We start from the raw sequence: 23,478 nt of genomic DNA, 5'->3' as shown, positions 1-23,478 counted from the left end.
TGCAAAAGTAAACAGGCCTACAGAGAAGTATTCTCAACATGAAAATAAAACTTTCAGTTTTTTCCTGAGGTCGGAATGCAAACAAAAATTATAAATATACCGCAAAACTTAACTTAAACACTTCAGTTGAACGAACGAAGAACGAAAACTATAAACTACAAAACTATGGTGTTATATTAGGCTAGGCCACTACCTGACTTTCAGGATTTCCCTCCGATCTTAGTCTTCTCATAATATGAGACAAGAACACGAGTTTGTCTGTGTTGTCCGGGAGAAGTGAGCTCTGTGTCTTGCTCACAATGAAGCCGGCTTTGGAAAATATGCGCTCCGATGGCGTGGATGTGGAAGGGATGGAGTGGATGCGCTTAGCTGCTCTGGCAAGCTTGGGATAGCGTTCCTCATTCATTTTCCACCAAATCAGTGGTCCCTTGTCAACCTTGGTTCGGTCCTCCAAGTATGTCTTCATTTCATTTTTCTCTTCTTCCGTCTGTTGATCTTCATCAAAGGCCATCAGCATTGATATGTCCTGCTGCTTTTCCCTTTGCCTCTTTGGTGTGGGCTCACTTTCCTCTGCGCCGCTGCTGTCCTCTCTCTGAGCAGTAGCTTCTTCTGCTGGAGATAAACTCTCAGCCAGATCCCACACCGTTGTGTATGCATCGTCCCGTTTCTCTGCACCGAGGAATGACAAGCTCTTGAACCGTGGGTCAAGGACTGCAGCTTGAATATATATGCTGCCCTCCAGACTCCCTGTGAGCTCCCACCTTTTGTCGATTTCCTCTGTGATCTTTTTCTTAACTGCCTTCACGGTCGTGCTGTCATCATCACGACTCAACAAGTGGCGCTTCTTCATGTTGATGAGCATCGGCAGCGTAGCAGACAGAGATGCGTTTATATCTTGTGAGAGAAGCTCGGTGAGGGCGATCATGGGCCTCAGCATGGAGACAATGTCTTCCGCTGTCCTCCATCGGGCAGTTGTGAGATCCAGATCTCGGTCAGACTGGTGGGTGGTCCCGGGTTCTGAAAGCACAGCTGTAACCGGACATCTCTGTTCCAGAAGACGCTCCAGCATTGAATAAGTGGAGTTCCATCATGTGGACACATCTTGTATCAGTTTGTGTTCAGCCACATTCTGTTGCTTCTGTTTCAAAGTGAGAGCTGCTGTTGCCTTGGCACTTTTTTTGAAATGTCCCACAAGGCGTCTGGCAGCAGCAATCACTCGGCAGATGGGATCTAATTTAACAGCCGCGTTTATGCACAACTGCAAGGTGTGCCCCGCACAACGAATTCCCTGGACATTACCCCAGCACGGGTTTTGAGATAGCTGTTTAGCGCACAACACCATATTAGCGGCATTGTCGTGTACCACAGCGACCCTCTTTTCTGGCGGAATCCCAAACTCCTGCATCACTTCGCTGAGTCGCTCTGCTATGTTGGCAGCTGTGTGGCTAACCTCCAGCACTCTAGTCTCCAACACGAATGATTGTAATTGCCATTTTTGGGAAATAAAGTGTGCCGTCACAGTCATGTAACCATCCATTTGGTTGGAGGTCCATGTGTCAGTAGGTAAGCTGACTGCTGTGCAGGCTTTAAGTTTCTCCAAAAGTACCTGTTTGGTCGTGTTATATTTGTTTTTAATGGTGTGCATTACGGTGTCACGTTTGGGTACAGTGTAACCCGGTTCGATGAACTTCATCATCTGTTTGAACCCTTCCCTCTTGACAATGTTTACAGGTCTCATGTCCAGTGCCACAAAATCTGCAATTTTGTCAGTGATTTCTCTCTTCCTTTTCTCGGAAAGAGGGGGCTTCAAAACAAGTGTTGTCTGTTAGAGTTTCAATGGCGTCTGCGAAGATGAAGTTGAGGTAGATGCGGTGGCCCTATCAACGTATAGTGGATGAGCCTATTGAGAGAAATGCACATTAATTTAAGTTTACAATAAGCCTAATAGCCCATAATATGACAATACATTTTATCTAACAGGCTTTTTATTAAGGCTAGAGCCGCAGAGCGTCAATCTTTTAATGGCATGAACGGTACTTACATGTTTCAGGTGATAAGTCATGTTTGTAGTTGATGAATGATAGGAGAATATTTGCTTGCAAAGTTTGCATATCACCTTCTTTGGGTTGTCTGTTACTTTTTCGAAATGCTCCCAAGCTCTTGATTTTACGCCTGACATGGTTAAAACTATCAGCTTATCTGACGTGAAAACAAGTGACTCACTGTCACCTCCTGTTTCCCGGTTTTTTTCTTTTTTTTCGGCGACCAACGACCAATTCAATCTTGACCGACCAAAGACTCTTGGGCCGACTAACCTTTGGTCGACTAATCGGGGGGCAGCCCTACTACACACGTATGACGGGTGTTATTTTCCCCATAAGGAACAAGTCGCTGCAAATTATGTCACGATTCTCATGTTATGTCACGTTTATAGTTTTGTAGGTTTGGGTGTTTTTGCTGTTTTCCATGTCATGTTTCCCTTTGGGTTATTGTCTTGTCATTAGTTTCCCTGGTGTGTCTAATTGTCTGATTATGTTCACCTGGGCCCCTGTGTTTTCTCCTCCCTCCTCACCTGTGTCTTGTTGTGTGATTGAGTCTTGTGTGTATTTAAGTTCTGGGTTGTCTTTCTGTCTTGGTCGGTTCGTCTTGTTCCCTGACTAGTTCTGCGGTGAGTGTTGTTGTGTTGTGTTTGTCATTGTACATAGCCTTGAAATAAAGGAAGTTTCGGTTTAAATCTGCATTTGGGTCCTGCTTGTTTCACAAACCGTGACAGTACGAACCGACCAGATATATGGGCCCAGCAGATCCTTTCGAGCAGGAGATATTGGAGTTAACCGTTGCTTTGGCTGTCTGCTCTAGTCGATGGTTGGGAGCGTCCAGGGGTCAGCAGCGAGAGGCTGTTCGGGCTGAGGCACACCAGAGGGCAATGGAGAAACCAGGTTTAGTTAAATTCTTACCTGGCTGGATTTTGGACTTCCTCTCAGTGTGTGATTCCCGGCCTGCTAGCCCCAGGCATGCTAGTTCCATGTCTCCCAATTCCCAACCTGGCACCATACGCCTTGGTGGGTTCCGTCTGAAGTCAACCCGTGCTTCTGCCCCAGTTCCTGCTCCTGTCCAGGAGTCATATTCTGGAACTCGTCTGGCTTATGGAGGTCCACGGAGTATTCAGGCGGCTGCTAAGAAGAGTCGCCGCAAGGCCAAGCTAGCAGCTCAAGCCCCAAGAGCCATGGTTCCGGCCCCAGAACCGGAACTTACAGCCATGGTTCCGGCCCCAGAACCGGACCTTACAGCCATGTTTCCGGCTCCAGAACCGGACCTTGCAGCCATGTTTCCAGCTCCAGAACCGGACCTTACAGCCATGTTTCCGGCTCCAGAACCGGACCTTACAGCCATGTTTCCGGCTCCAGTGCCGGCCCACACAGCCATGTTTCCGGCTCCAGAACCGAAACTTACAGCCATGTTTCCGGCTCCAGAACCGGACCTTACAGCCATGTTTCCGGCTCCAGAACCGGACCTTACAGCCATGGTCCCGGCTTCAGTGCCGGCTCCAGTAACCATGGTTCCGACGCCAGCTCCCCATGTCCTGTCGGCATACCGGCTGACTCCAGCACCTCGTCTCCGGTTGGCTGTCCGTCCGACGCCAGCTCCCCGAGTCCTGTCGGCGTACCGGCCGACTCCAGCACCTCGTCTCCGGTTGGCTGTCCGTCCGACGCCAGCCCCCCGTATCCTGATGGCTGTCCGTCAGACGCCAGCTCCCCATTTCCTGTCAGCATACCGGCCGACTCCAGCACCTCGTCTCCTGTTGGCTGTCCGTCCGACGCCAGCTCCCCGGGTTCTGTTGGCGAACCAACCCACTCAAGTGTTGTTGGAGGTCCCGCAGACTGCCCTTCTGCCGGGGGTCCTGCCAACCCCATGTCCTGAGCCGTTGGAGGTCCCGCAGACTGCTCTTCTGGCAAGGGTCCTGCCGACCCCATGTCTTGTCCCGTTGGAGGTCCCGCAGACTACTCTTCTGCCGGGGGTCCTGCCAACCCCTTGTCCTGAGCCGTTGGAGGTCCCGCAGACTGCCTTTCTGCCGGGGGTCCTGCCAACTCCATGTCCTGTGCCGTTGGAGGTCCCGCAGACTACTCTTCTGCCGGGGGTCCTGCCAACTCCATGTCTTGTCACGTTGGAGGTCCCGCAGAATGCTCTTCTGCGGAGGGTCCTGCCAACCCCATGTCCTGAGCCGTTGGAGGTCCCGCAGACTGCTCTTCTGCCGGGGTTCCTGCCGGCCCCGTGTCCTGTGCCGTTGGAGGTCCCGCAGACTACTCTTCTGCCGGGGGTCCTGCCAGCCCCATGTCCTGAGCCGTTGGAGGTCCCGCAGACTGCCCTTCTGCCGGGGGTCCTGCCAACTCCATGTCCTGTTGTGTTGGGGATTCAGCCGACTGCTCTCCTGCCGGGTGTCCTGCCGGTCCTGTGTCCTCTTCCATGAGGGATCTGGCCGACACCGGCTCCTGACCGGCCTCCGGAGCTGTCTGGTCTTCACCCCTCCTCGGACTCTGCCTTGCCCCTGGGCCGTCCGCCCGAGATTCCCTCCGTGGACTCTGCCTTGCCCCCGGGCCGTCCGCCCGAATTCCCCTTTTTGAACTCTGCCTTGCCCCCGGGCCGTCCGCCCAAATTCCCCTTTTTTGAATTCTGCCTTGCCCCGGGCCGTCCGCCCGAGACCCGTCCTCCAGACCCCCTCCCATAAGGAACAAGTTGCTGCAAATTATGTCAGGATTCTCATGTTATGTCACGTTTATAGTTTTGTAGGTTTGGGTGTTTTTGCTGTTTTCCATGTCATGTTTTCCTTTGGGTTATTGTCTTGTCATTTGTTTCCCTGGTGTGTCTAATTGTCTGATTATGTTCACCTGGGCCCCTGTGTTTTCTCCTCCCTCCTCACCTGTGTCTTGTTGTGTGATTGAGTCTTGTGTGTATTTAAGTTCTGGGTTGTCTTTCTGTCTTGGTCGGTTCGTCTTGTTCCCTGACTAGTTCTGCGGTGAGTGTTCTGTTTGTCATTGTACATATATATCATAGCCTTGAAATAAAGGAAGTTTCGGTTTAAATCTGCATTTGGGTCCTGCTTGTTTCACAAACCGTGACAGTACGAACGGACCAGATATATGGGCCCAGCAGATCCTTTCGAGCAGGAGATATTGGAGTTAACCGTTGCTTTGGCTGTCTGCTCTAGTCGATGGTTGGGAGCGTCCAGGGGTACAGGGGTGCATTTGGGTCCTGCTTGTTTCACAAACCGTGACAAATTATCCCGCTTATTACACGGCCACATTCTCAACAAAGTAAAGACATGACTCCCAATATTAATTTAAATGCTTTTATGGATTTAAAAAATAGTTGTATGTATTGATTTAAAAAATAGTTGTATGTATTGATTTAAATTGACATGCATCCGCTAAGAAAAATAGTCCGTTGTTACCGTTTTTTAAACAGTCTGAATGAAACGGCAGCTCTCAGCTGTGTATTTACACAACTAATGGCCCATCAACCATAGCTCTCTCCCCCCCTCCCCCCTTGATCTTTCTTCTCCAGCAGCTAAATTAACGGTAGGTTACTCTGAGTGACAAGCTTACAGTTAGACACAACACTTTCATTGCAAGTGACCCTCAGTTAGTTGACTTTTATGTTCAACTGCTAAATTCGTTACTGATAAAAAAGGGCTTCTACTGTACCTAATTACCTTAACACTAGAACCGCCAGAGGTTTTTGTATAGGCCTACCTAAACCCGTCATATCACGCTATTAGAATGCAATTTTTAACAACATAGGGTGCTACATAACACACTTTCAGTAAAAGTCACGGACTGGGAGACTTTAATATTTTATTGAAAAAAAATTACATTGCACACACACAACACACATCACACAAATTGACCCGATTGGCGGTTCGCGTGTTAAATAAACTCACTAATTAATGAAACCAGTTCAATACGCATTATTCTTATTCTTATCATTCTTTATGAGCGCAGAAATAGTCTTAAAATCAGATCTGTTTTTTAAATGAAATCTGACGCCAGGCAGTTAGCTCTGATCACCTATGATAAATACGCCGCACCTAATCGCTGGCCATTCAGCCACAGACACTGTTCGAAATGGGGGGGAGCTAGGGGGAGCTTGGCTCCCCCGAAGAGGGAGGGAGCTCCCCTGAAGGCTGACATTGAGATAAATAGGGGGAGCCCAAAACAATCGTGCATATTTGTGTCACACAGATTAGAAATGTTGAGTTTCTGTAAATAACAGTTCTTGAAATAAATAATAGTTATTGTTAATTACAGTTTCTGAATATTTGTTTTATATTTGTGAATATGTCTGGTTGTTGCCATCTGTACGTGGCGGCGCTGCATTCTTACTTACGTTGCTATGGTTATGGCGGTGATGCTGCCGCGGTATTTGAAATGTTCATATTGATATTTTTTTAACTCTGGCTTTGTAATAAAAAATATTGCAAAACGAAAACAGCCAAGCGTCACAGCTTTTGGATTCACAAGCAAAGAAGCGAAGGAGTCTAAAAATGACAACGTGAACGGAAAACAACTTTTAGTTGGCCGGCTGTAAGCGGCGTTAGGGTCGAGCTTGACAGCTCCACACCGAGGGAGAGGCCTGCCGATGCGGAGCCTGAAGAGGCTTCAACAACGGCCACATCCGCTGGCATAGTGACACCGTCTGTATTAGTAGAAGAGTGTTTTTATAGCAATTGATCGCATCCGCGCTGCTGCGCCAGTCAACAGAGCGTGCGTGTGACATATTTAGTAGCAGGATGTGCTCTAAAAAATAGGGCTCCCCGAAAGCAAATGGGTAATTCGAAAACTGACAGAGCTCCCTCTATACAAATCAAGCTGTAGACGGTGTGAAAGCACCTATTGTTTTAAATAATGGTCGGAATGTGACCTGTGAGCCTTCTGAATTACCGTGGGACAGCACATTCTAAACTAAAATGTTCAATCAATAAAGTAACATCTTATCTTATCTTAATAATATCTTCATATTAATAATAATAATAAATCATACAGTATGTGTCCGAAAGGGAGCAGGAGGAAGCAAACACAAAAATATACAAAAAATATACTGCATATTAAAGCAAACGATTATAAAGGTAAAAGTATGAGCATTACAAATAAAGAAGTGTAATGTAAACATTTACATTATTATTATGATTATTTAATATATAAAGACTATATATTATTGAATTACAAGATTAGATATACTTTAGTTGATCTAAAATATTGATGTGTTCAAATGCTCTTCAAAACACAACTGAAAGTCCATGAAACTAGTCTTTCTGTATTTGTGAATGAAGCGCCATCTCCTGGTTAAAACCTGAAATTGAAAATCTTGCAACGCCCTCTTGGAAAATAGTGGGAGGGCTTAACATTCCTCTATACTGGTCTTTGGCAGGTCGTAGGCAGGAAGCTGTAAGCTGGAGTCTGAAATTCAGTGCTACATCTGTAACAATGCAAAAAACCTTAGTCAAGTTCAGGCGTGATTCCATGCTTGTCACATTTTATTATTGCATTTAAGTTGCAGCCATTCAAAGTGTAGCATCTTTTGGTTTGATTATTTAATCCATAATGGCATCAAGTTACAGTTAGAGTTACATTTGGAGGAAATATGAACAGAACATTTACGGAGTCAAGTTAGATATGTGGCTTTAGTTTCCTAAGAAAAAAAAGTGAAGGTGCAACAAGACCAAAATAACATGGGAACATTTCAATTTGCATGCTCAACAACATCTCTCATTATTTACAGCAAAGCAGAAGGGGCACATCACCGACTTTATAGCAGCTGACCCAAAGCATCAAGAGCAAAATCATCCCAACATTTACAGATCTACTGATTTGAGGAAACAGCTGAATTATGAGGTGAGCATCTGCTTCTGAATTATATATCATTGTGAGAATATATAATGAGTATCATTAGGATTTATTGAATGTCTTGATTTGAGTTCAAGGGTATTAGCAGTATGAATCTGAATATATGAATCTGAATATAAATGTTTCCAAACCCTCTCTTCCTTCTACAGCTTTTCTATTCTATATTTATTTTGTATTAATTTTATTAGAGGTTAAAGTTTCAAGCCTCAAGGTTCGGATATTGTCATTCTACAACTCTTGGTTACCCAACAAAATGAAAGTTCTAGTCCCTGTATGCTGAACAAGAAAGAAACCAAACATAGTTATGAGCTCTAATCTCAAACAGTCATCACCTTGAACCCAAAGTGAAAGCTGCGTCTGTTGTCTCTCTGTCAGAGTTCTGGCCTCCACTGGGATTTTCCCTGATAACCTTTAATATATCCATGAACACGATTTCAAATTGCAGTCGCCAAAGGAGATTATCCAATCCAGTGTGCCTCTTCTATTTTGAGACAATGTGGTTCTGTTGACAGACCATGGTGTCCAGCAATAATTAGGCCCTTAGCAGCTGAGTGTGAAGCAGTCAGGATGAGAGTCAGTACCTTGAAGTCTGAAGCCATGGGTCTATGCCAGAGAACGGTGGAACGCTCCCTCCGAGTTGTGAGGTAGTGAAGGATTTAAGTTTTTTTGCTAATGGGCAAGGGGTAAAGTAGAGTGTGAGATTGACAGGCAGATTGAAACAGAAGCAGCAGTAATGCATGTTGTGTTGGTGAAGGGGGAGTTGAGCCCGAATGCAAGTCTCCCAATTACCAATCGTTCTTCTGTACGTTCCAACCCTCACTTATAATGATCTTCAGGGATTAAGTGGAATTAATCATTTACTATCCGTCTATTCAGTATTTTTACTCCATTCCTTCCTTCCATTCTCCCTTCCTCTACATTAGTTTAACAGTGGGTATGTGTTGCAAACTTCAGAGGCATTTTGTATTAAACTATTCAGGATGTTTTTAAAACATTTTTACTTTGTTATTTTGTATTAGTGCTTCTCAAACACTGGTGTCCAGACTGAAGGCCCTGCAGTGCCACTTCACTTGGGATCTTGGCCTCAGCAGGTCCTTACTTTTACGTTGTAGGGACAACTTGTTAGACATTGGTACTGAGAATGGAAACTCCTGGCTGGGCCACATTTACAACCTGCGGGGGTTCATTCAGTACAAGCTGGGCTTCAGTGAAGACCCCCAAAGTTTCTTCAACAAGGCTACAGAGGCCTTCAATAAGATGAGAAGCGCAGATGAGGGCCCCTGGTTAGTGGTGAACTACGGGAACCTCGCTTGGCTGCACCACCACCAGGGAGACCAAGCAGAGAGCGAGGCCTACCTGTCAAAGGTCGACGCCCTGAATAAAAAATACCCATCTTCCTCCCAGACGGAGCTCCACCCGGAGACCTACGCTGAAAAAGCCTATGCGCTGATGATGTTTAACGGCGACATAAACCTTGTTGCAGATTACTTCCAGAGAGCCATCGAGATGCAGCCGGACATGGTGGAGTGGAACAGCTGGCATGTCTTAGCATTATTGTATGCTTCTAAGCACAGCAGCACAGGGCTGGAAGATGACATCTTTGAGAAAATGAGAATTGCCCAAGAACAGGATCCAGATAACTTGTACCTTGCTGCTCACTACCTTGATCAACATGCTATGAGAGGAGAAAGTATTGAAGATGACGTGAGTTAGCCACAAAGGTTTTGAGAAGTCCTGTCAGCAGCTACAGTGGTTTAAAACCATTGCTATGGGTTTACACAAAGTATATACTGTATCTTATGAGGCTATTGATTTGGCAGAGGAGGCTCTGAAGAACCATCCAGATAAGCGTTATCTGAAGAGACGGGCTGCTCTCTGCTACTACGAAAAGAGGCTCTTTTGGAGTGAGGGTCCCCCAAAGAATAGCATGCTAGACAAAGCAGTCAGTCTCCATCAGGAGGTGATTGCTCTTTACCTTCATTCCTCACTTATGAGGAAAATACACCTTGCCACGATATACGCACAGTCACATGATGGTCAGGCTAAAGCTGAGCGGATATATCAGGAACTGCTAAAAAGTGATCTGGAACTTGCAGGCCAACAGGTGCTTTTCAACAGCTACGCAAAATATCTACATTTACAAAAACAGGATCGCAAAATGTCAATACGATGTCACATGAAGGCAGCAGTGATACCGGACCAATCCTTCTTTCGTAAGGACAGCATCAAAGTTCTGGAGAAGATTAGAGACAAAGGCAGGGACAGAATGTGCCGAGAAATAAGTGAGTTTGCGGCAAACCTGCAAGAGCCGTAGTGTTCTTGACAGCACAGGGAGAACAATCAGAAAAAAACATAGGTATTGCATTACCTACAAATACGCTGTGTACTTTAAAGGCAGTTTTAACAAGTAGTATAGGCTGTTTAAAGATGTATCTAAAAGCTTATACTTATTCACTGGAAAACTGTCAGCAGTAGTAGCCTACACTCGATTTATGAAACAAGCCTAATCCTTTTTAACACTGATTGTTGACATGTTGTTTTCCTGAACTATGTGTATGTGTTTTCCATGTGCACGGTTCTTTCTAGCTAAAATACTCTATAACCTATGAAATGTGCTTTGCCGTAAGCTTTTATTTGTGTAATATAAAAATGTGTGATTGGTATTTCAATATTTATTACCCATAGACTCTTATTGTGAGGTTGATTTCACATAAACTACTTCGACATTAGCTTGTCTACATACTTGAGCATAGCCAATTTAAATTAACCTTAGCGATGCATACAGTTCCTACTAATCATCTCTCTAAGTTACAAGGATGACCTTATTTTATCAACCTCAAACAGAAGCCGTTTGTTGTACAGTATTATCCCACTTAACACTTGTCTATTTCGTTTGAACCTTTATAAATATAGTCTATGATTTTAACTTTGAGGCTACTATTAGCATCGTTAGCACTGATGTAGCTACCACTCGCTTACACGCTAACCCAAGCCTTAACATTAAATACGTAGCTGATTAAAATCATTAACACATAAACACTCAAATTTCACTTACCGCAAAACCGCATTCATGCACCGTCTGTTCCAACCGCAGAGCGAGTCACAGTAGTCCGATATATAAGCATGAAGAACAAACAAACACGGCTGCGGGCAAGTTGTGTTCCCTGGATGAGCTGAACAGGCAGAGTGCTTGTAGCTTCACGGAGCAGCTAGCAGAGAGACAAGAAGCTAACAGCAGCAGTCACATCACAGAGCCGTCACTCAATGTGACCACGCCCTAATTTATGCAAAAACGTTAAGACCTAATATAAATAAAAGGGTCGTGTTAGAAAACAATTCACTCACATATCCATAATCATGAAGGTGGAATCTAACTATATTCATAATAATATGTATTGCATCCATGGGTAGAAACAGGTTTTTTTCTGCTGTAAAGTTGGACATTTTAACATGGGGGTCTATGGAAATTGCTCCTTTCTGCAGTCAGTCCCTATCGGCCAATATATGAACTGCAGTGTGTGCCACTTCCGTATAGAGAACCGCAGTGACGCGTCCAAAAACCCGGTAGTAAGTTAGCATTTTTAGCACTTCCGGTTCCTTCGTCAAAAAGCGATGCATTTTTTCCATAGGGTTTTGGAAAATAGCTCGAAATAAGGTCTGTGGTTGACACAAATTTAAGAAATAAATCACGTTTTGTTCTACGACATTAAATACATCAGCAGTGACCCCACTGGTGATTTTTGGAGAGTTTAAGTGTCTGAAAAACAATTGTTGTTACCGAGTGGCGGAATAGGACTACAGAAATTGTCGAGGCCGTTGTACGTCATTACGCCTAACACGTAAACACTCCCGCTAAGTTTATTTCCCCCCGTGTTCTGCTTGAAAGCAAGTACATGCCTATCTTTAGTATCTGTATATCTATATCTGACAATTAGAATCGGTATTTTTGAAATTGTCGTTTTTAACACTGTAGTTTTACAAATTATAGAATAATTAATTACCAGTGTTTTCCAATTTTACTCGGCAGTTCGTTTCGTTAGCTAAAGCTAGCGCTACTAGTTAGCTACGCAATGGTTTGTTGTTTTGCTCCGGGTTGCAGCCACAGGTCTTCGCATGAAACGTGCTTGTTCTATTGTTTCCCGGCCAATGTTTTCCAAAGGGGAGTCTGGATTCGTGCCATGAGGTAAGCTGATGTTACATTTTTGTCCATGTCACTGTGAAATGTAAATGATGGGTAGTGAATGTATCGCCGTTTTAGAGATGGCGCTGCTGAAAAGACCGCAACATAAGTAAAGATAATGAATACATCCTATTAAAACCTGCGTGGCTTACAGGACTGTCTCAGAAAATTAGAATATTGTGATAAAGTTCTTTATTTTCTGTAATGCAATTAAAAAAACAAAAATGTCATACATTCTGGATTCATTACAAATCAACTGAAATATTGCAAGCCTTTTATTATTTTAATATTGCTGATTATGGCATACAGCTTAAGAAAACTCAAATATCCTATCTCTAAATATTAGAATATCATGAAAAAGTATACTAGTAGGGTGTTCAACGAATCACTTGAATCGTCTAATTAACTCGTAACACCTGCAAGGGTTTCCTGAGCCTTGAAAAACACTCAGCTTGGTTCAGTAAACTAAATCACAAGTATGGGGAAGACTGCTGATCTGACTGCTGTCCAGAGGACCGTCATTGACACCCTCCATCAGGAGGGTAAGACACAAAAAGAAATTTCTCAAAGAGCAAGCTGTTCACAGAGTGCAGTTTCAAAGCACATCCACAAAAAGTCTGTTGGAAGGGGGAAATTTGGCAGGAAACGCTGCACAACCAAGAGAGATGACCGCAGCCTTAACAGCATTGTGAAGAAGAGTCGCTTCCACAATTTGGGGGAGCTTCAAAGACAGTGGACTGAAGCTGGAGTCCAGGTATCAAAAGTCACTGTTCACAGACGTGTCCGGGAAATGGGCTACAATAGCCGTATTCCCATGGTCAAGCCACTTCTGAACTCAAGACAACGGAAGAGGCGTCTGACTTGGGCTAAGGAAAAGAAGCACTGGACAGTTGCACAGTGGTCCAAAGTCCTCTTTTCAGACGAAAGCAAGTTTTGTATTTCATTTGGAAGTCAAGGCGCCAGAGTCTGGAGAAAGGCTGGAGAGGAGCAAAATCCAAGTTGCTTGAAATCCAGTGTGAAGTTCCCACAGTCAGCTATGGTTTGGGGAGCCATGTCAGCTGCTGGTGTTGGTCCACTGTGTTTCATCAAGCCCAGAGTAAATGCAGCTGTGTACCAAGAGATTTTAGAGCACTACATGCTTCCGTCTGCTGAAAAGCTCTATGGAGATGAGGAATTCATTTTCCAGCATGATCTGGCACCTGCCCACAGTGCCAAAACCACCAGTAACTGGTGTACTGACCATGGCATTACTGTCCTCGATTGGCCTGCAAATTCCCCTGACCTGAACCCCATAGAGAATATGTGGGGTATTGTGAAGAAGAAGCTGAAAGACACCAGACCCAACAATGCTAATGAGCTAAAGGCCGCTATTGAAGCATCCTGGGCATCCATAACACCTCAGCAATGCCACAGGCTGATTGCCTCCATGCCACGCCGCATTGATGCAGTAATCCGTGCAAAAGGATTCCCAACCAAGTACTGAGTGCATTAATGGACATTTTCAAATGTTTGATTGTGTTTTGCTGTTATAAATCTTTTTTTTTTACTTGGTCTGAGGAACTATTCTAATTTTTTGAGATAGGATTTTTGAGTTTTCTTAAGCTGTATGCCATAATCAGCAATATTAAAATAATAAAAGGCTTGCAATATTTCAGTTGATTTGTAATGAATCCAGAATGTATGACATTTTTGTTTTTTTAAATTGCATTACAGAAAATAAAGAACTTTATCACAATATTCTAATTTTCTGAGACAGTCCTGTATATGATAAGTCTAATTGGTACAAGCAGCATAACGTTTCACCATGTAACTAAAGATTGTAGTCAGGGAAATCAGTTTGACATATTGAACTAATAACAAATCACCTCTGGCTGGCAGAGAACTCTCTGCTCCATAGCTTCTCTTGGACGTAAAATCACATGTACATTTTACATTTATATTCAATTTAATATTCCATCCCTCACATACTTTTGTATATATAATAACTTATATTTTGTTTTTCTTGTTATGCTGCTGCAACACAAACATTTCCCAAAATGGGATCAATACAATAATATCTTATCTTAATTCATTAAGAAATATAACTATTATAATTAGTGTAGCATCTGACACCTATTTTCAATGTGGATTAATCTACCATTTATTTCTTTAGTTCAATTTTCATCTATAAAAATGTCAAAATAGTGAAAATGTTCACGAGACTTATCGAAGTGCAAGGTTATATCTTTAGATGTTTTGTTTTAGCCTATGTACTGTATGTCTTAATGCTCTTATATGTGACGGTGTGACTTTCATGAAACTAATATTTTATATCTTCCCAACAGACGAGCTGACAGGAAACCTAACACTCAACAACAACAACATTGCGAAGGCGAGTAAATGTAAATTAAAAACGATTCCCAATTTTTTTATTTCTTCTTCTTTCTTGCAGGGAGGTGAAGCTCACCTTGCACTTGGTGCCAGTAAGGATGTTCCTCACGCAGGCTGAATGTTTCTCCTTCCTTACTGACACAGAAGCCCTTGATTTGCAATGCTTCACTAATTGTCATTTCCCTGGCTCCGTAGGGACACTTTACCTCCAGCACAGCGGAAGACCCTACCAGACCATCTGGAGATGCCCCCAACAATCCTGATTGGGAGAGCCACAAATCTGACTCATGGACCTGCATCTGGGTTGCAGTGGTGAATGCCCTGACGCCCTCACATTCATTCATAGTCCCCCACTGTACATACAAAACACCATCAAGGGCCTGTTGTTGCCCTAGCACCCTGGCAATAAAGGAAGCAGTCACACGCTTTGACCTCACTAAAAAATCTATTAGAAAGCTGCAGCTGATTCAGAACACAGCCGCTCGAGTCCTTACCAATACTAAGAAAGTGGATCACATCGCTCCAGTTCTGAAGTTTTTACACTGGCTTCCTGTGTGTCAAAGAATATATTTCAAAATACTGCTGCTGGTTTCTGTCCCCAGAGTCAGAACTAAACATGGTAAAGCAGCGTACAGTTATTATGCTCCAAATATCTGGAACAAACTCCCAGAAACCTGCAGGTCCGCTGCAACTCTTACTACTTTTAAATCCAGGCTGAAGACTTTTCTTTTTGTCGCTGCTTTTAATTGAACTATTCATATCTTAGACTGCACTGTAACTTTTATCCATGTATTTTTTCTTTTAATGTTTATTTTATTAGCTTTTCTTTTTAATGACTGATTTTAAATGCCATTTTCTTAATGTCTTTCATTTTTTGTAAAGCACTTTGAATTGCCTTGTCTTGAAAAGTGCTATATAAATAAACTTGCCTTGCCTAATAAAGATTTCATGTGACACATACAATTGATTTGTTGATGGGAATTAATGTGAATAAATTAACTCTAGGTTAACGGTACTCTTGCTATCACTACTCACTGACACTATAAACCTTGTCCCTGATGCTAGCCCTGACAACACCGGTAAGCACACCTTCATCTAGGCTGCACTGTAACGTGTCCTGACTTGTAGTGGTTCTCTCCTCTATCTACACTCTTCTTGTCATGTTTGTAAAACGATATCAGACTGGTAATTGACACAGCCATGACTTCTAGTTGAATTCAGTGTGGCTAAAATGAAAAGCTTTGTTAAAATATGCAAGCACGCGAAAGTCAAAGTCAGCTTTATTGTAAAAAATTCGACATGTGTTATACATCCAGAAATCTTGAAATATCATTTCCCACAGTGTGACATGTATACATAAAACAAAACAAAAACGGCCTAGATAAACGTGGTATACATTAAACAAAACAAAAAGTGCCTAGATAACCGGGGTATAGCCTACAGTTTAAAATGTTAATATATTTAAAGTATTCAAAGTGCAGTTTCAGTGCAAGTCAGTTGTGTCACGATCTGTCGGTGTTGTGTTTTGTCTTGTCTTTTTCTGTCTTTTGTTTCCTGTTTTATTTTGTAAAGTGTCACCTCCTGTCTTGCCTGTTGCTGTCTGTCTGTTTTCCCTTCCTGATTGTCTGATTATGTTCACCTGTGGCCCCTGTGTTTCCTCCTCCCTCCTCACCTGTGTCTTGTTGTGTGATTAGTCTTTTGTGTATTTAAGTTCTGGGTTTTCTGTCTGTCTTTGTCGGTTCGTCTTGTACCATGACTAGTTCTGCGGTGAGTGTTCTGTTTTGTCGTTGTGGATATCATAGCCTTGAAATAAAGGAATTTTCAGTTTAAATCTGAATTAAAAACGGTCTTAAGTTGGCGTGACGTTGAAGTCGTGCGACCCTGCTGCTGTACTGGCTTGTAGTTCGTTTATAGCATAACGTTAGCATTTTGCTTTTGGCGACTAGATTTATGATTCAAAAATTATAAAAGTATGGTTGACATGTGGAGATTATCCGGCTGAACAAAACGTGATCCCTCTCTTAAATGTGTGTCAACCACAGACCTTATTTCGAGCTATTTTCCAAAATCCTATGGAGAATTTGCATTGGTTTTTCACGAAGGAACCGGAAGAAGTTTACTTCCTGGTTTTACGACGCGTCACTGTGGTTCTCTATAGGCGTCCCGGCTCTTCAACAGTGTTTGCTGCTTGGTATAACCTCAATATTATTGCATGATGCAACTGATTGTAAGTCAAGAGTGCCTCTATACTGTAAAAAACAATTAAAAGGGCCGCTTTAGGGTTAATACATGCATATTCTCTTACATAATTTAGCCTTACTGCACAAAAGGTGCTTAAATATTCCACTTTTAAATCAAAAAGGATTAGCATTAAACAAAAGAGCTGTATAAGAATGTTCCCAATGGATAACGGCCCGTCCACACAGCAGCTTTAAAAAAAAATCTTGAAAATCTTGGAGCTTGCCGTGTCTGAAAGCTGGGGGATTTTTTGCGAGCAACGCGACCAACAACCAATCACATGAATATCCCGCCCCCGACATACAAAGCAAAAAAGCCCGGTTCTTCTCCACTCAGAATATGTGCAGAAAGGAGTATGACATTGTGTGCATTAATGTGATGCATATAGTCTATGATGTGGCAGAGGTAAAGTGTCAGCGGGAAGGGCTATGATGAACATGTATGAGATTAATGTCTATGGTGCTATTTTATGCTACATTCCATGCTGGCTAAAGATACTGTCTATGCTTGCTAGCAAGTTTGCAATGTTTAAACGAAGTAAACTGAATATAAAATCCCCAAACAGTTGAAAACCTACCAGTTTCACCCACTGTCTCTGCCACCTCCCTCCATGCCTGGTTCCTCCGGTTTGTATCCCGGTAAGTTATTAGCGACTGGTCATAAAGAACCGGGTGATTTGCTACCGCAATAACTCATTTCTCCTCCATTTTCAGGAATGTAGAAAATGAACTGCGGTCTGGCTCTCCCAGCTTGCACACGGTTTGATTGGCTAGCGCTTGTACTGTCAGACTTGCATAAACGGGATTTGATTGGCTGACGCTTCCAGCTCAGCTTCAAAAGTTGAACATTGCTCAACTTTTGAATCCTGAAAATCCTGGAAATCCTGGAAATCTTCGCTTTGCTTCCCCACAATTCAGTTCGGCGAAAAGCGAGGCAAAGTGACATCACCCCATTCAAAGTCAATGGGCAGAGAAGCGTTGGAAGCGTTGGAAGATTTTTTTAACGCTGCTGTGTAGACGGGGCCGTAAGGGAACATATGAGAAAAGATCAAAGATAAGCTTTTATGTTAAAAGAAGTGTTTGATTTTTTAAGTCCAGCAGTACCCTGTCAACAGGAAGTGGTATCCAAACAGTAACCTGGTTACAGCAGTAGATGGCAGCAGCAGAGCGCCATGGTGCAGCAGGTGTCTCCGACAGCTCTTCATACAGCTGCTGCTCAAAGAGGAAATAATATTATATAAATATGTATTAAATAATGCCACGACTAATTTACATATCATCATGCACTGTCCCTTTCTCAATAAATCATATATGTATATAGACATGTATGTATACATATGAGGGCTTCCTTGTCCACCTTTTCAATTTGAAGTATTTTTTTAGATTTATAAATTCACCTTTATATATAAGTCCTTGCCAATGCACACATGGTTGGCCAATGTAATGGGTTCTGATTGTGAGGGTGCAGTCATAAAGAAAGTGGCACCTTGGGTTTGTATTTTTTACTAAGTGTAGTTGCGAAATTATAAAGAAATAAAGATCCAAAGTCCAGGCAAGAATCTCAATTTGGCAGTTAACTTAATGATCCAATATCAAACAGTACAAGATCAATGGTTATCTTATATCTTGCCCTTTTTGCCTTTCTTGTGGCCTCCTTTTGACTTTTCCCTGGTAAAAATAACATATGCCCATTTAGTCTCGCTAATCCCACCTACACCTGTCTCCAATATATACATAAACACCCTGTGACCAAACCTGCCATCAAAATAAAAGCATACTATAAACAACTACTTTATAAACTGAAATCATTACAGTAAATACAAGATACATATACAATCAACTAAATAAAAGTTGAACGATTAAATAATATAAATCAATGTATAGCTCCAACACTCCAAGATAAAGAGTTTAACCTTAAATCCACTTGAGAGGTAATATAATCAGAACATATGAGTCATGAGAGATATGTGGCTTTAGTTTCCTTCTTAGGAAATTATAGTCAAGGTGTAATAAGACCATAATATCATAACATTTGATATGGACCTGCCTCGCCTCTTATGTTTGCTTTGTCAGCAGTGAGACCATTTAAAACTGCGTGCTCCTTAGCATCTTATCATTTACAGCTATAAGCAGAAGCTACACATCACTGCCTTTATAGCAGTGAACACAAAGCATCAAGACAAGAACCATCCTAATCTTTACAGAACTACTGCATCGAATAAACAGCTGAATGATGAGGTGAGAAGCTGCTTCTAAATTTAATTTCATTGTATGAGTAATTTAAGAGCACGCAAACCCAAAACGGATTTATTTAATATGTTATTGAGTCTGAGCGCAAAATATTTGCATTATGAATTAAACTAGTCAACAACAAGATTTTCACTCCCTCCCTTCTTTCTTCGTTGACCTTCTTTTCTGTAATAATTTTTATTTGTATTTCAATGAGGTCAAAGGTTCAATGTTTAAAGTTCATATATTCTCATTCTACAACTCAGGGTTCGAGTTATGGTAAATGTAAGTTGTAGTGACGTTTTCCTACAAAAAACAACAACAACTCTTTATCTGCGCTGTATGGAGGATGAGTTCAAGAGTCTCACAGCGAGGAGAGAAGCTCGTCTGCAGTTTGTTCGGATTATTCAGTATCGTTGCCAGATGGCAGCAGTATGAACACAATGTGGCTTCAATTGTTACATGTCTTTAAACATGTTGGGCTCTAAGCATTCACCTTACATATATCCCTGAGTGGTCTGTTGTTATATCACACATTAAATAATAGCACACATTAGGGGATATAACAATAACCCAAATATTATGTGTTTCAGTATTTGTTATTTTTATTCTCCATCAGTGCTGCCCAGAGTCAAACACTGGTGTCCAAACTTGAAGCCCTGCAGTGCCACTTCACCTGGGATCTTGACATCAGAACGTCCTTACTTAATCATCGCAGGGACAACCTGGAGGACATTGGCACCAATGATGGAAACAGATGGCTGGGTCACATCTACAACCTGCGAGGGTTCATTCAGTACAAGCTAGCATCCAATGAAGACGCCCAGAAGTTCTTCAACAAGGCTACAGAGGCCTTCAGCCGGATAAGGAGCGCAGATGAGGGCCCCTGGTTAGTGGTGAACTACGGGAACCTGGCTTGGCTGCACCACCACCTGGGAGACCAAGCAGAGAGCGAGGCCTACCTCTCTAAGGTCGACGCCCTGAATAAAAAATACCCATCTCTATCCCAGGAGGAGCTCCACCCAGAGATCTACGCTGAAAAAGCCTATGCGCTGATGACGGTCAGTGGAGACAAAACACTTGTTGCAGATTACTTCCAGAGCGCCATCGAGATGCATCCAGGCATACGAGAGTGGAACACTAGCCATGCCTTAGCCTTAATGTATGCTTCTAAGCACAGCAGGACAGGGCTGGAAGATGACATCTTGGAGAAAATGAGAATTGCCCAAGAACAAGATCCAGAGAACTTGTACCTTGCTGCTCACTACCTTGATCAACGTGCTCAGAGAGGAGAAAGAATAGAAGTTGAAGCACGTGAGTTAGCCACAAAGGTTTTGAGAAGTCCTGTCAGCAGCTACAGTGGTTTAAAACCATTGCTATGGGTTTACAGAAAGTATATATCTGTTGATGAGGCCATTGATTTGGCAGAGGAGGCTCTGAAGAACCATCCAGATGAGCGTTATCTGAAGAGAAGTGCTACACTCTGCTACAAATGGAAGATCATTTTTTCCAGGGAAAGTCACCCAGAGAAAAGCATGATAGACAGAGCAATCCTTCTCCTTGAGGAGGTGATTGCTCATTACCCTGATTCCTCACTTATGAAGAAAATAGACCTTGCTCAGATATACACACTGTCACATGATGGTCAGGCTAAAGCTGATCAGATTTATCAGGAATTGCTAGAAAGGGATTTAGAACTTGCAGACAAACAAATGCTTTACAACAAGTATGCAATTTATTTAAATTTCCAAAAACACAATATCAACATGTCAATACGATATCATATGAAGGCGGCAGAGATACCGCACCAATCCTTCTTTCGTGAGGCCAGCATCAAAGTTCTGGAGAAGAGAGGCAGGGACAGACGCAGGAACAGCATATGCGGAGAAATAATAGATTTTCTGGCAAACCTGCAAGAACCATAGTGTTCTAAACAGCAATGGTTTGAAATCCAAGAAGAAGATATTGCATTAGTAAAAATAATCTGAACATCCTCATAAATTTGATTGGCTGCAAATAAGAAAAAACGTTTGTTTTTCTTCTATGGGAATACACAAGGTAGCAACACCCATACTCTGAAAATGTTACATACATTTTCTATATTGGTTTTAGACTTTCATCGTTAAAACTGACCTAAATGTATATATTTTGAAGTGTCTTATTGGCAGGTTTCAATGGTGTGTTGCACTTTAGAAGCAGACAAACGCTATTTAGAAGAAAAATTTGCTGAGCACTGTTTTTAAGCTGTGTCTTACTTGTTAAACACAAAAGCTATGAAATATACATAATGTTTGCTAATAAACTCTTTGTAAACTCAAACCTTTTAAGCTACAACCAAAACATTTGGATACTTTTAAAGAAGCAAAAATCAAATCAAAATAAAAAAATTAAATAACATTCATTAATTTTGCCTGTAATTATTTCCAAGATTTGTGTTTTGGAATTAAAACGTTTGAACCCAATTCTTAATTAATGTACTTGTTATTGAAAATTGTATTGGAGGCATATGTAAATAATATATTATTATCAAATGTATTTTTTTCGATTTGCACATGTCCTTCTAGTTATATAGTGAACGGTGAAAACTGAAATCACAACTGTACTTAGCAAGTTATTGTTTATCCCTTTTTGTCTTTTTCTAATTGTTGGATTGTTGTGTAGTTATTAAATGTAATTAAGTGATGATTTTGTTATGTATGCCCTGTAACCAAATCATTTCTTAAAATGCAAAAGTGCTACAGGATGTACCCTTGAACTCCAGATGACACGCTGCCTGTCCTGTTGACACCAGCCTGTCCTCCTACAAAAAAACGACCATATAGGCCGATTGTTCATGCCCTTATTACGACCCAGAGACACGTTTTAAAGTGTATGTTGTTTCTTACACGACCACTAAAGGTGCTCTAGTGGTCGTGTAAGAAAAAACATGCTCCCGGCCCGTTCATTGCAAACGCTCAGGAGGGACGTTTATTCACAAATAACCCTCACCATCATAAATTGTGGAATAGTTTGTCCATTAAAATGCTTTTTGATTCGATTTCTTGTATATTGTACTCTTAGAATCCACGTCCAGTCGATGTGTAGGATCTATAGTTTAATAAATATTACGAAGATGATTTGAGGTCTCGCCAGGATAACGTGTATATGCGGCAGCTTCCATGTAAAGTTAGCGTGGGTGAAAACAGTTGTTCCGGTCTCAAAGTTTTCATAATAAATCCGGATATATTCCCCTCACTGTCAAATGATTACACAGTGATATCTGCATTACTCATCCACTAAAAAACATCAGTTTATCCTTGTTAATTACACAATATTGATTGGTTTAAATTGTGTACAATGCTTTTGTGTTTTTAACCTTCGATTCAGAGAAACAAATATTTTTTTAGGAGTTTAGACACTACAGTTTCCGAAGTCACTACTCTATCCAGAATCCCCAGATATCGTTTGGGACTACAACATCAACCTTGCTTTACAAACCCCGTGATTAGTCATCAAGCCCTGTGATTGGATGTTGGAGTGGCAGTGCGACAAGGTTACGCCAAGCGTCAACAGCTCTTTGAAATGGAATGGAACCACGGCAGACTTTCCAAAACTGGAAAAAGATTACCCCCAGTTTCCATAGGGTCCGTCTGCGGCGCGCTGCGATGGGTGCTATTCCACCACACGCGCCGCGTTACGGCTCAGACGCGTCCCAGAAGCAACCCAGAAGCGGCTCGGCGCAGAGCTTCTCTAAAATCGGGATGAATCCTATTTTTGCCGCCGCGCAGCCGTAACGTAAGGTCGGGCAGGCAGCCCCCCCTCGCAGGAAGTGGAAAGGTGAGCATCCGGACCAGGCCCATCCCCCACATATACTAATTTGGCAGACCCCCCTCCTTCATCACAACACCTCCACTACGATACGCACAATGGACGACAAGGTTTTCATCATGGAAGTGGAATAACACACTATTTTATATGATGTAACCAATGCTTACTACAAGGACAACATCAGAAAGGACAAGGCCTGGTTTTTAGTCGCTGCAGTTTGTGGAGTGGAAGGTAACAACTACATATTAATGTTTTAAAGCTAATTAATACCCGAATTAAACCCGAATCAATAACAAAACTGCGAGCCTGCACGCACGACGCTACGCTTCTGAAACGTTTCTGGGACGCGTCCGGTGGGTTATGGCGCTAGACCAAAACCACAGCGCAGCGCGGCGCAGACTAACCCAGTGGAAACTGGGGGTTAGAAGTTGCCAGTATTAAACTGTGTAAACCCTGGAGGTTTAGGGGATACGAAACACAGTGGTGTTATCAAATTTAAAACATATAATTAATAAATGGCTGAATTAATATACCCACATTTAGGGCTGCCCCCGACCAAAAATTTTCCTGGTCGACCACTGGTCGTCAGGATAGGCCACTGGTCGACCACTGATCGACCAGTGGCGCGAATGAAAGCGCACGCAGAGACAAACCGCCTTTTTCGCGCAACCGGCAAGTAATTCAATTATGATTCTGAATGTGTTGGAAAAATCAACAAGGAGACTGTCTTAACATTTTGTTAATTTATTTCAAC

The 23,478-nt window shown here is 42.5% G+C and overlaps 2 protein-coding genes and 1 pseudogene across 4 annotated transcripts in view; all 3 read left to right on the top strand.

The window, feature by feature from the left end:
• LOC307037200 (E3 SUMO-protein ligase KIAA1586-like) overlaps positions 1-23,478 on the top strand; it is a 131,588-nt gene that overhangs the window by 91,165 nt on the left and 16,945 nt on the right. For both annotated transcript variants that reach the window (XM_079677978.1, XM_079677977.1), the window contains 2 exons: positions 7,777-7,889; positions 19,537-20,231. In XM_079677978.1, the coding sequence (XP_079534104.1) occupies positions 7,885-7,889; positions 19,537-20,231 (700 nt within the window). In that variant the 5' untranslated portion in view covers positions 7,777-7,884. The remainder of the gene's footprint in view (positions 1-7,776; positions 7,890-19,536; positions 20,232-23,478) is intronic.
• LOC307045001 (interferon-induced protein with tetratricopeptide repeats 1-like) lies at positions 8,916-12,219 on the top strand (annotated as a pseudogene). Its single transcript has one exon. The product of its transcript is annotated as an interferon-induced protein with tetratricopeptide repeats 1-like (transcript).
• The window catches only part of LOC307037327 (interferon-induced protein with tetratricopeptide repeats 5-like), a 122,437-nt gene continuing 117,697 nt past the window's right edge, over positions 18,739-23,478 (top strand). Inside the window, exon 1 of the mRNA XM_079678125.1 lies at positions 18,739-18,926. The gene's annotated coding sequence lies outside the window, so the exon portion shown is untranslated. The remainder of the gene's footprint in view (positions 18,927-23,478) is intronic.

The sequence above is a fragment of the Notothenia rossii genome (assembly GCF_949606895.1).
Source record: "Notothenia rossii genome assembly, chromosome: 1".
NCBI classification, from domain to species: domain Eukaryota; kingdom Metazoa; phylum Chordata; class Actinopteri; order Perciformes; family Nototheniidae; genus Notothenia; species Notothenia rossii.
This window is presented reverse-complemented; position numbering and strand designations above follow the sequence as displayed.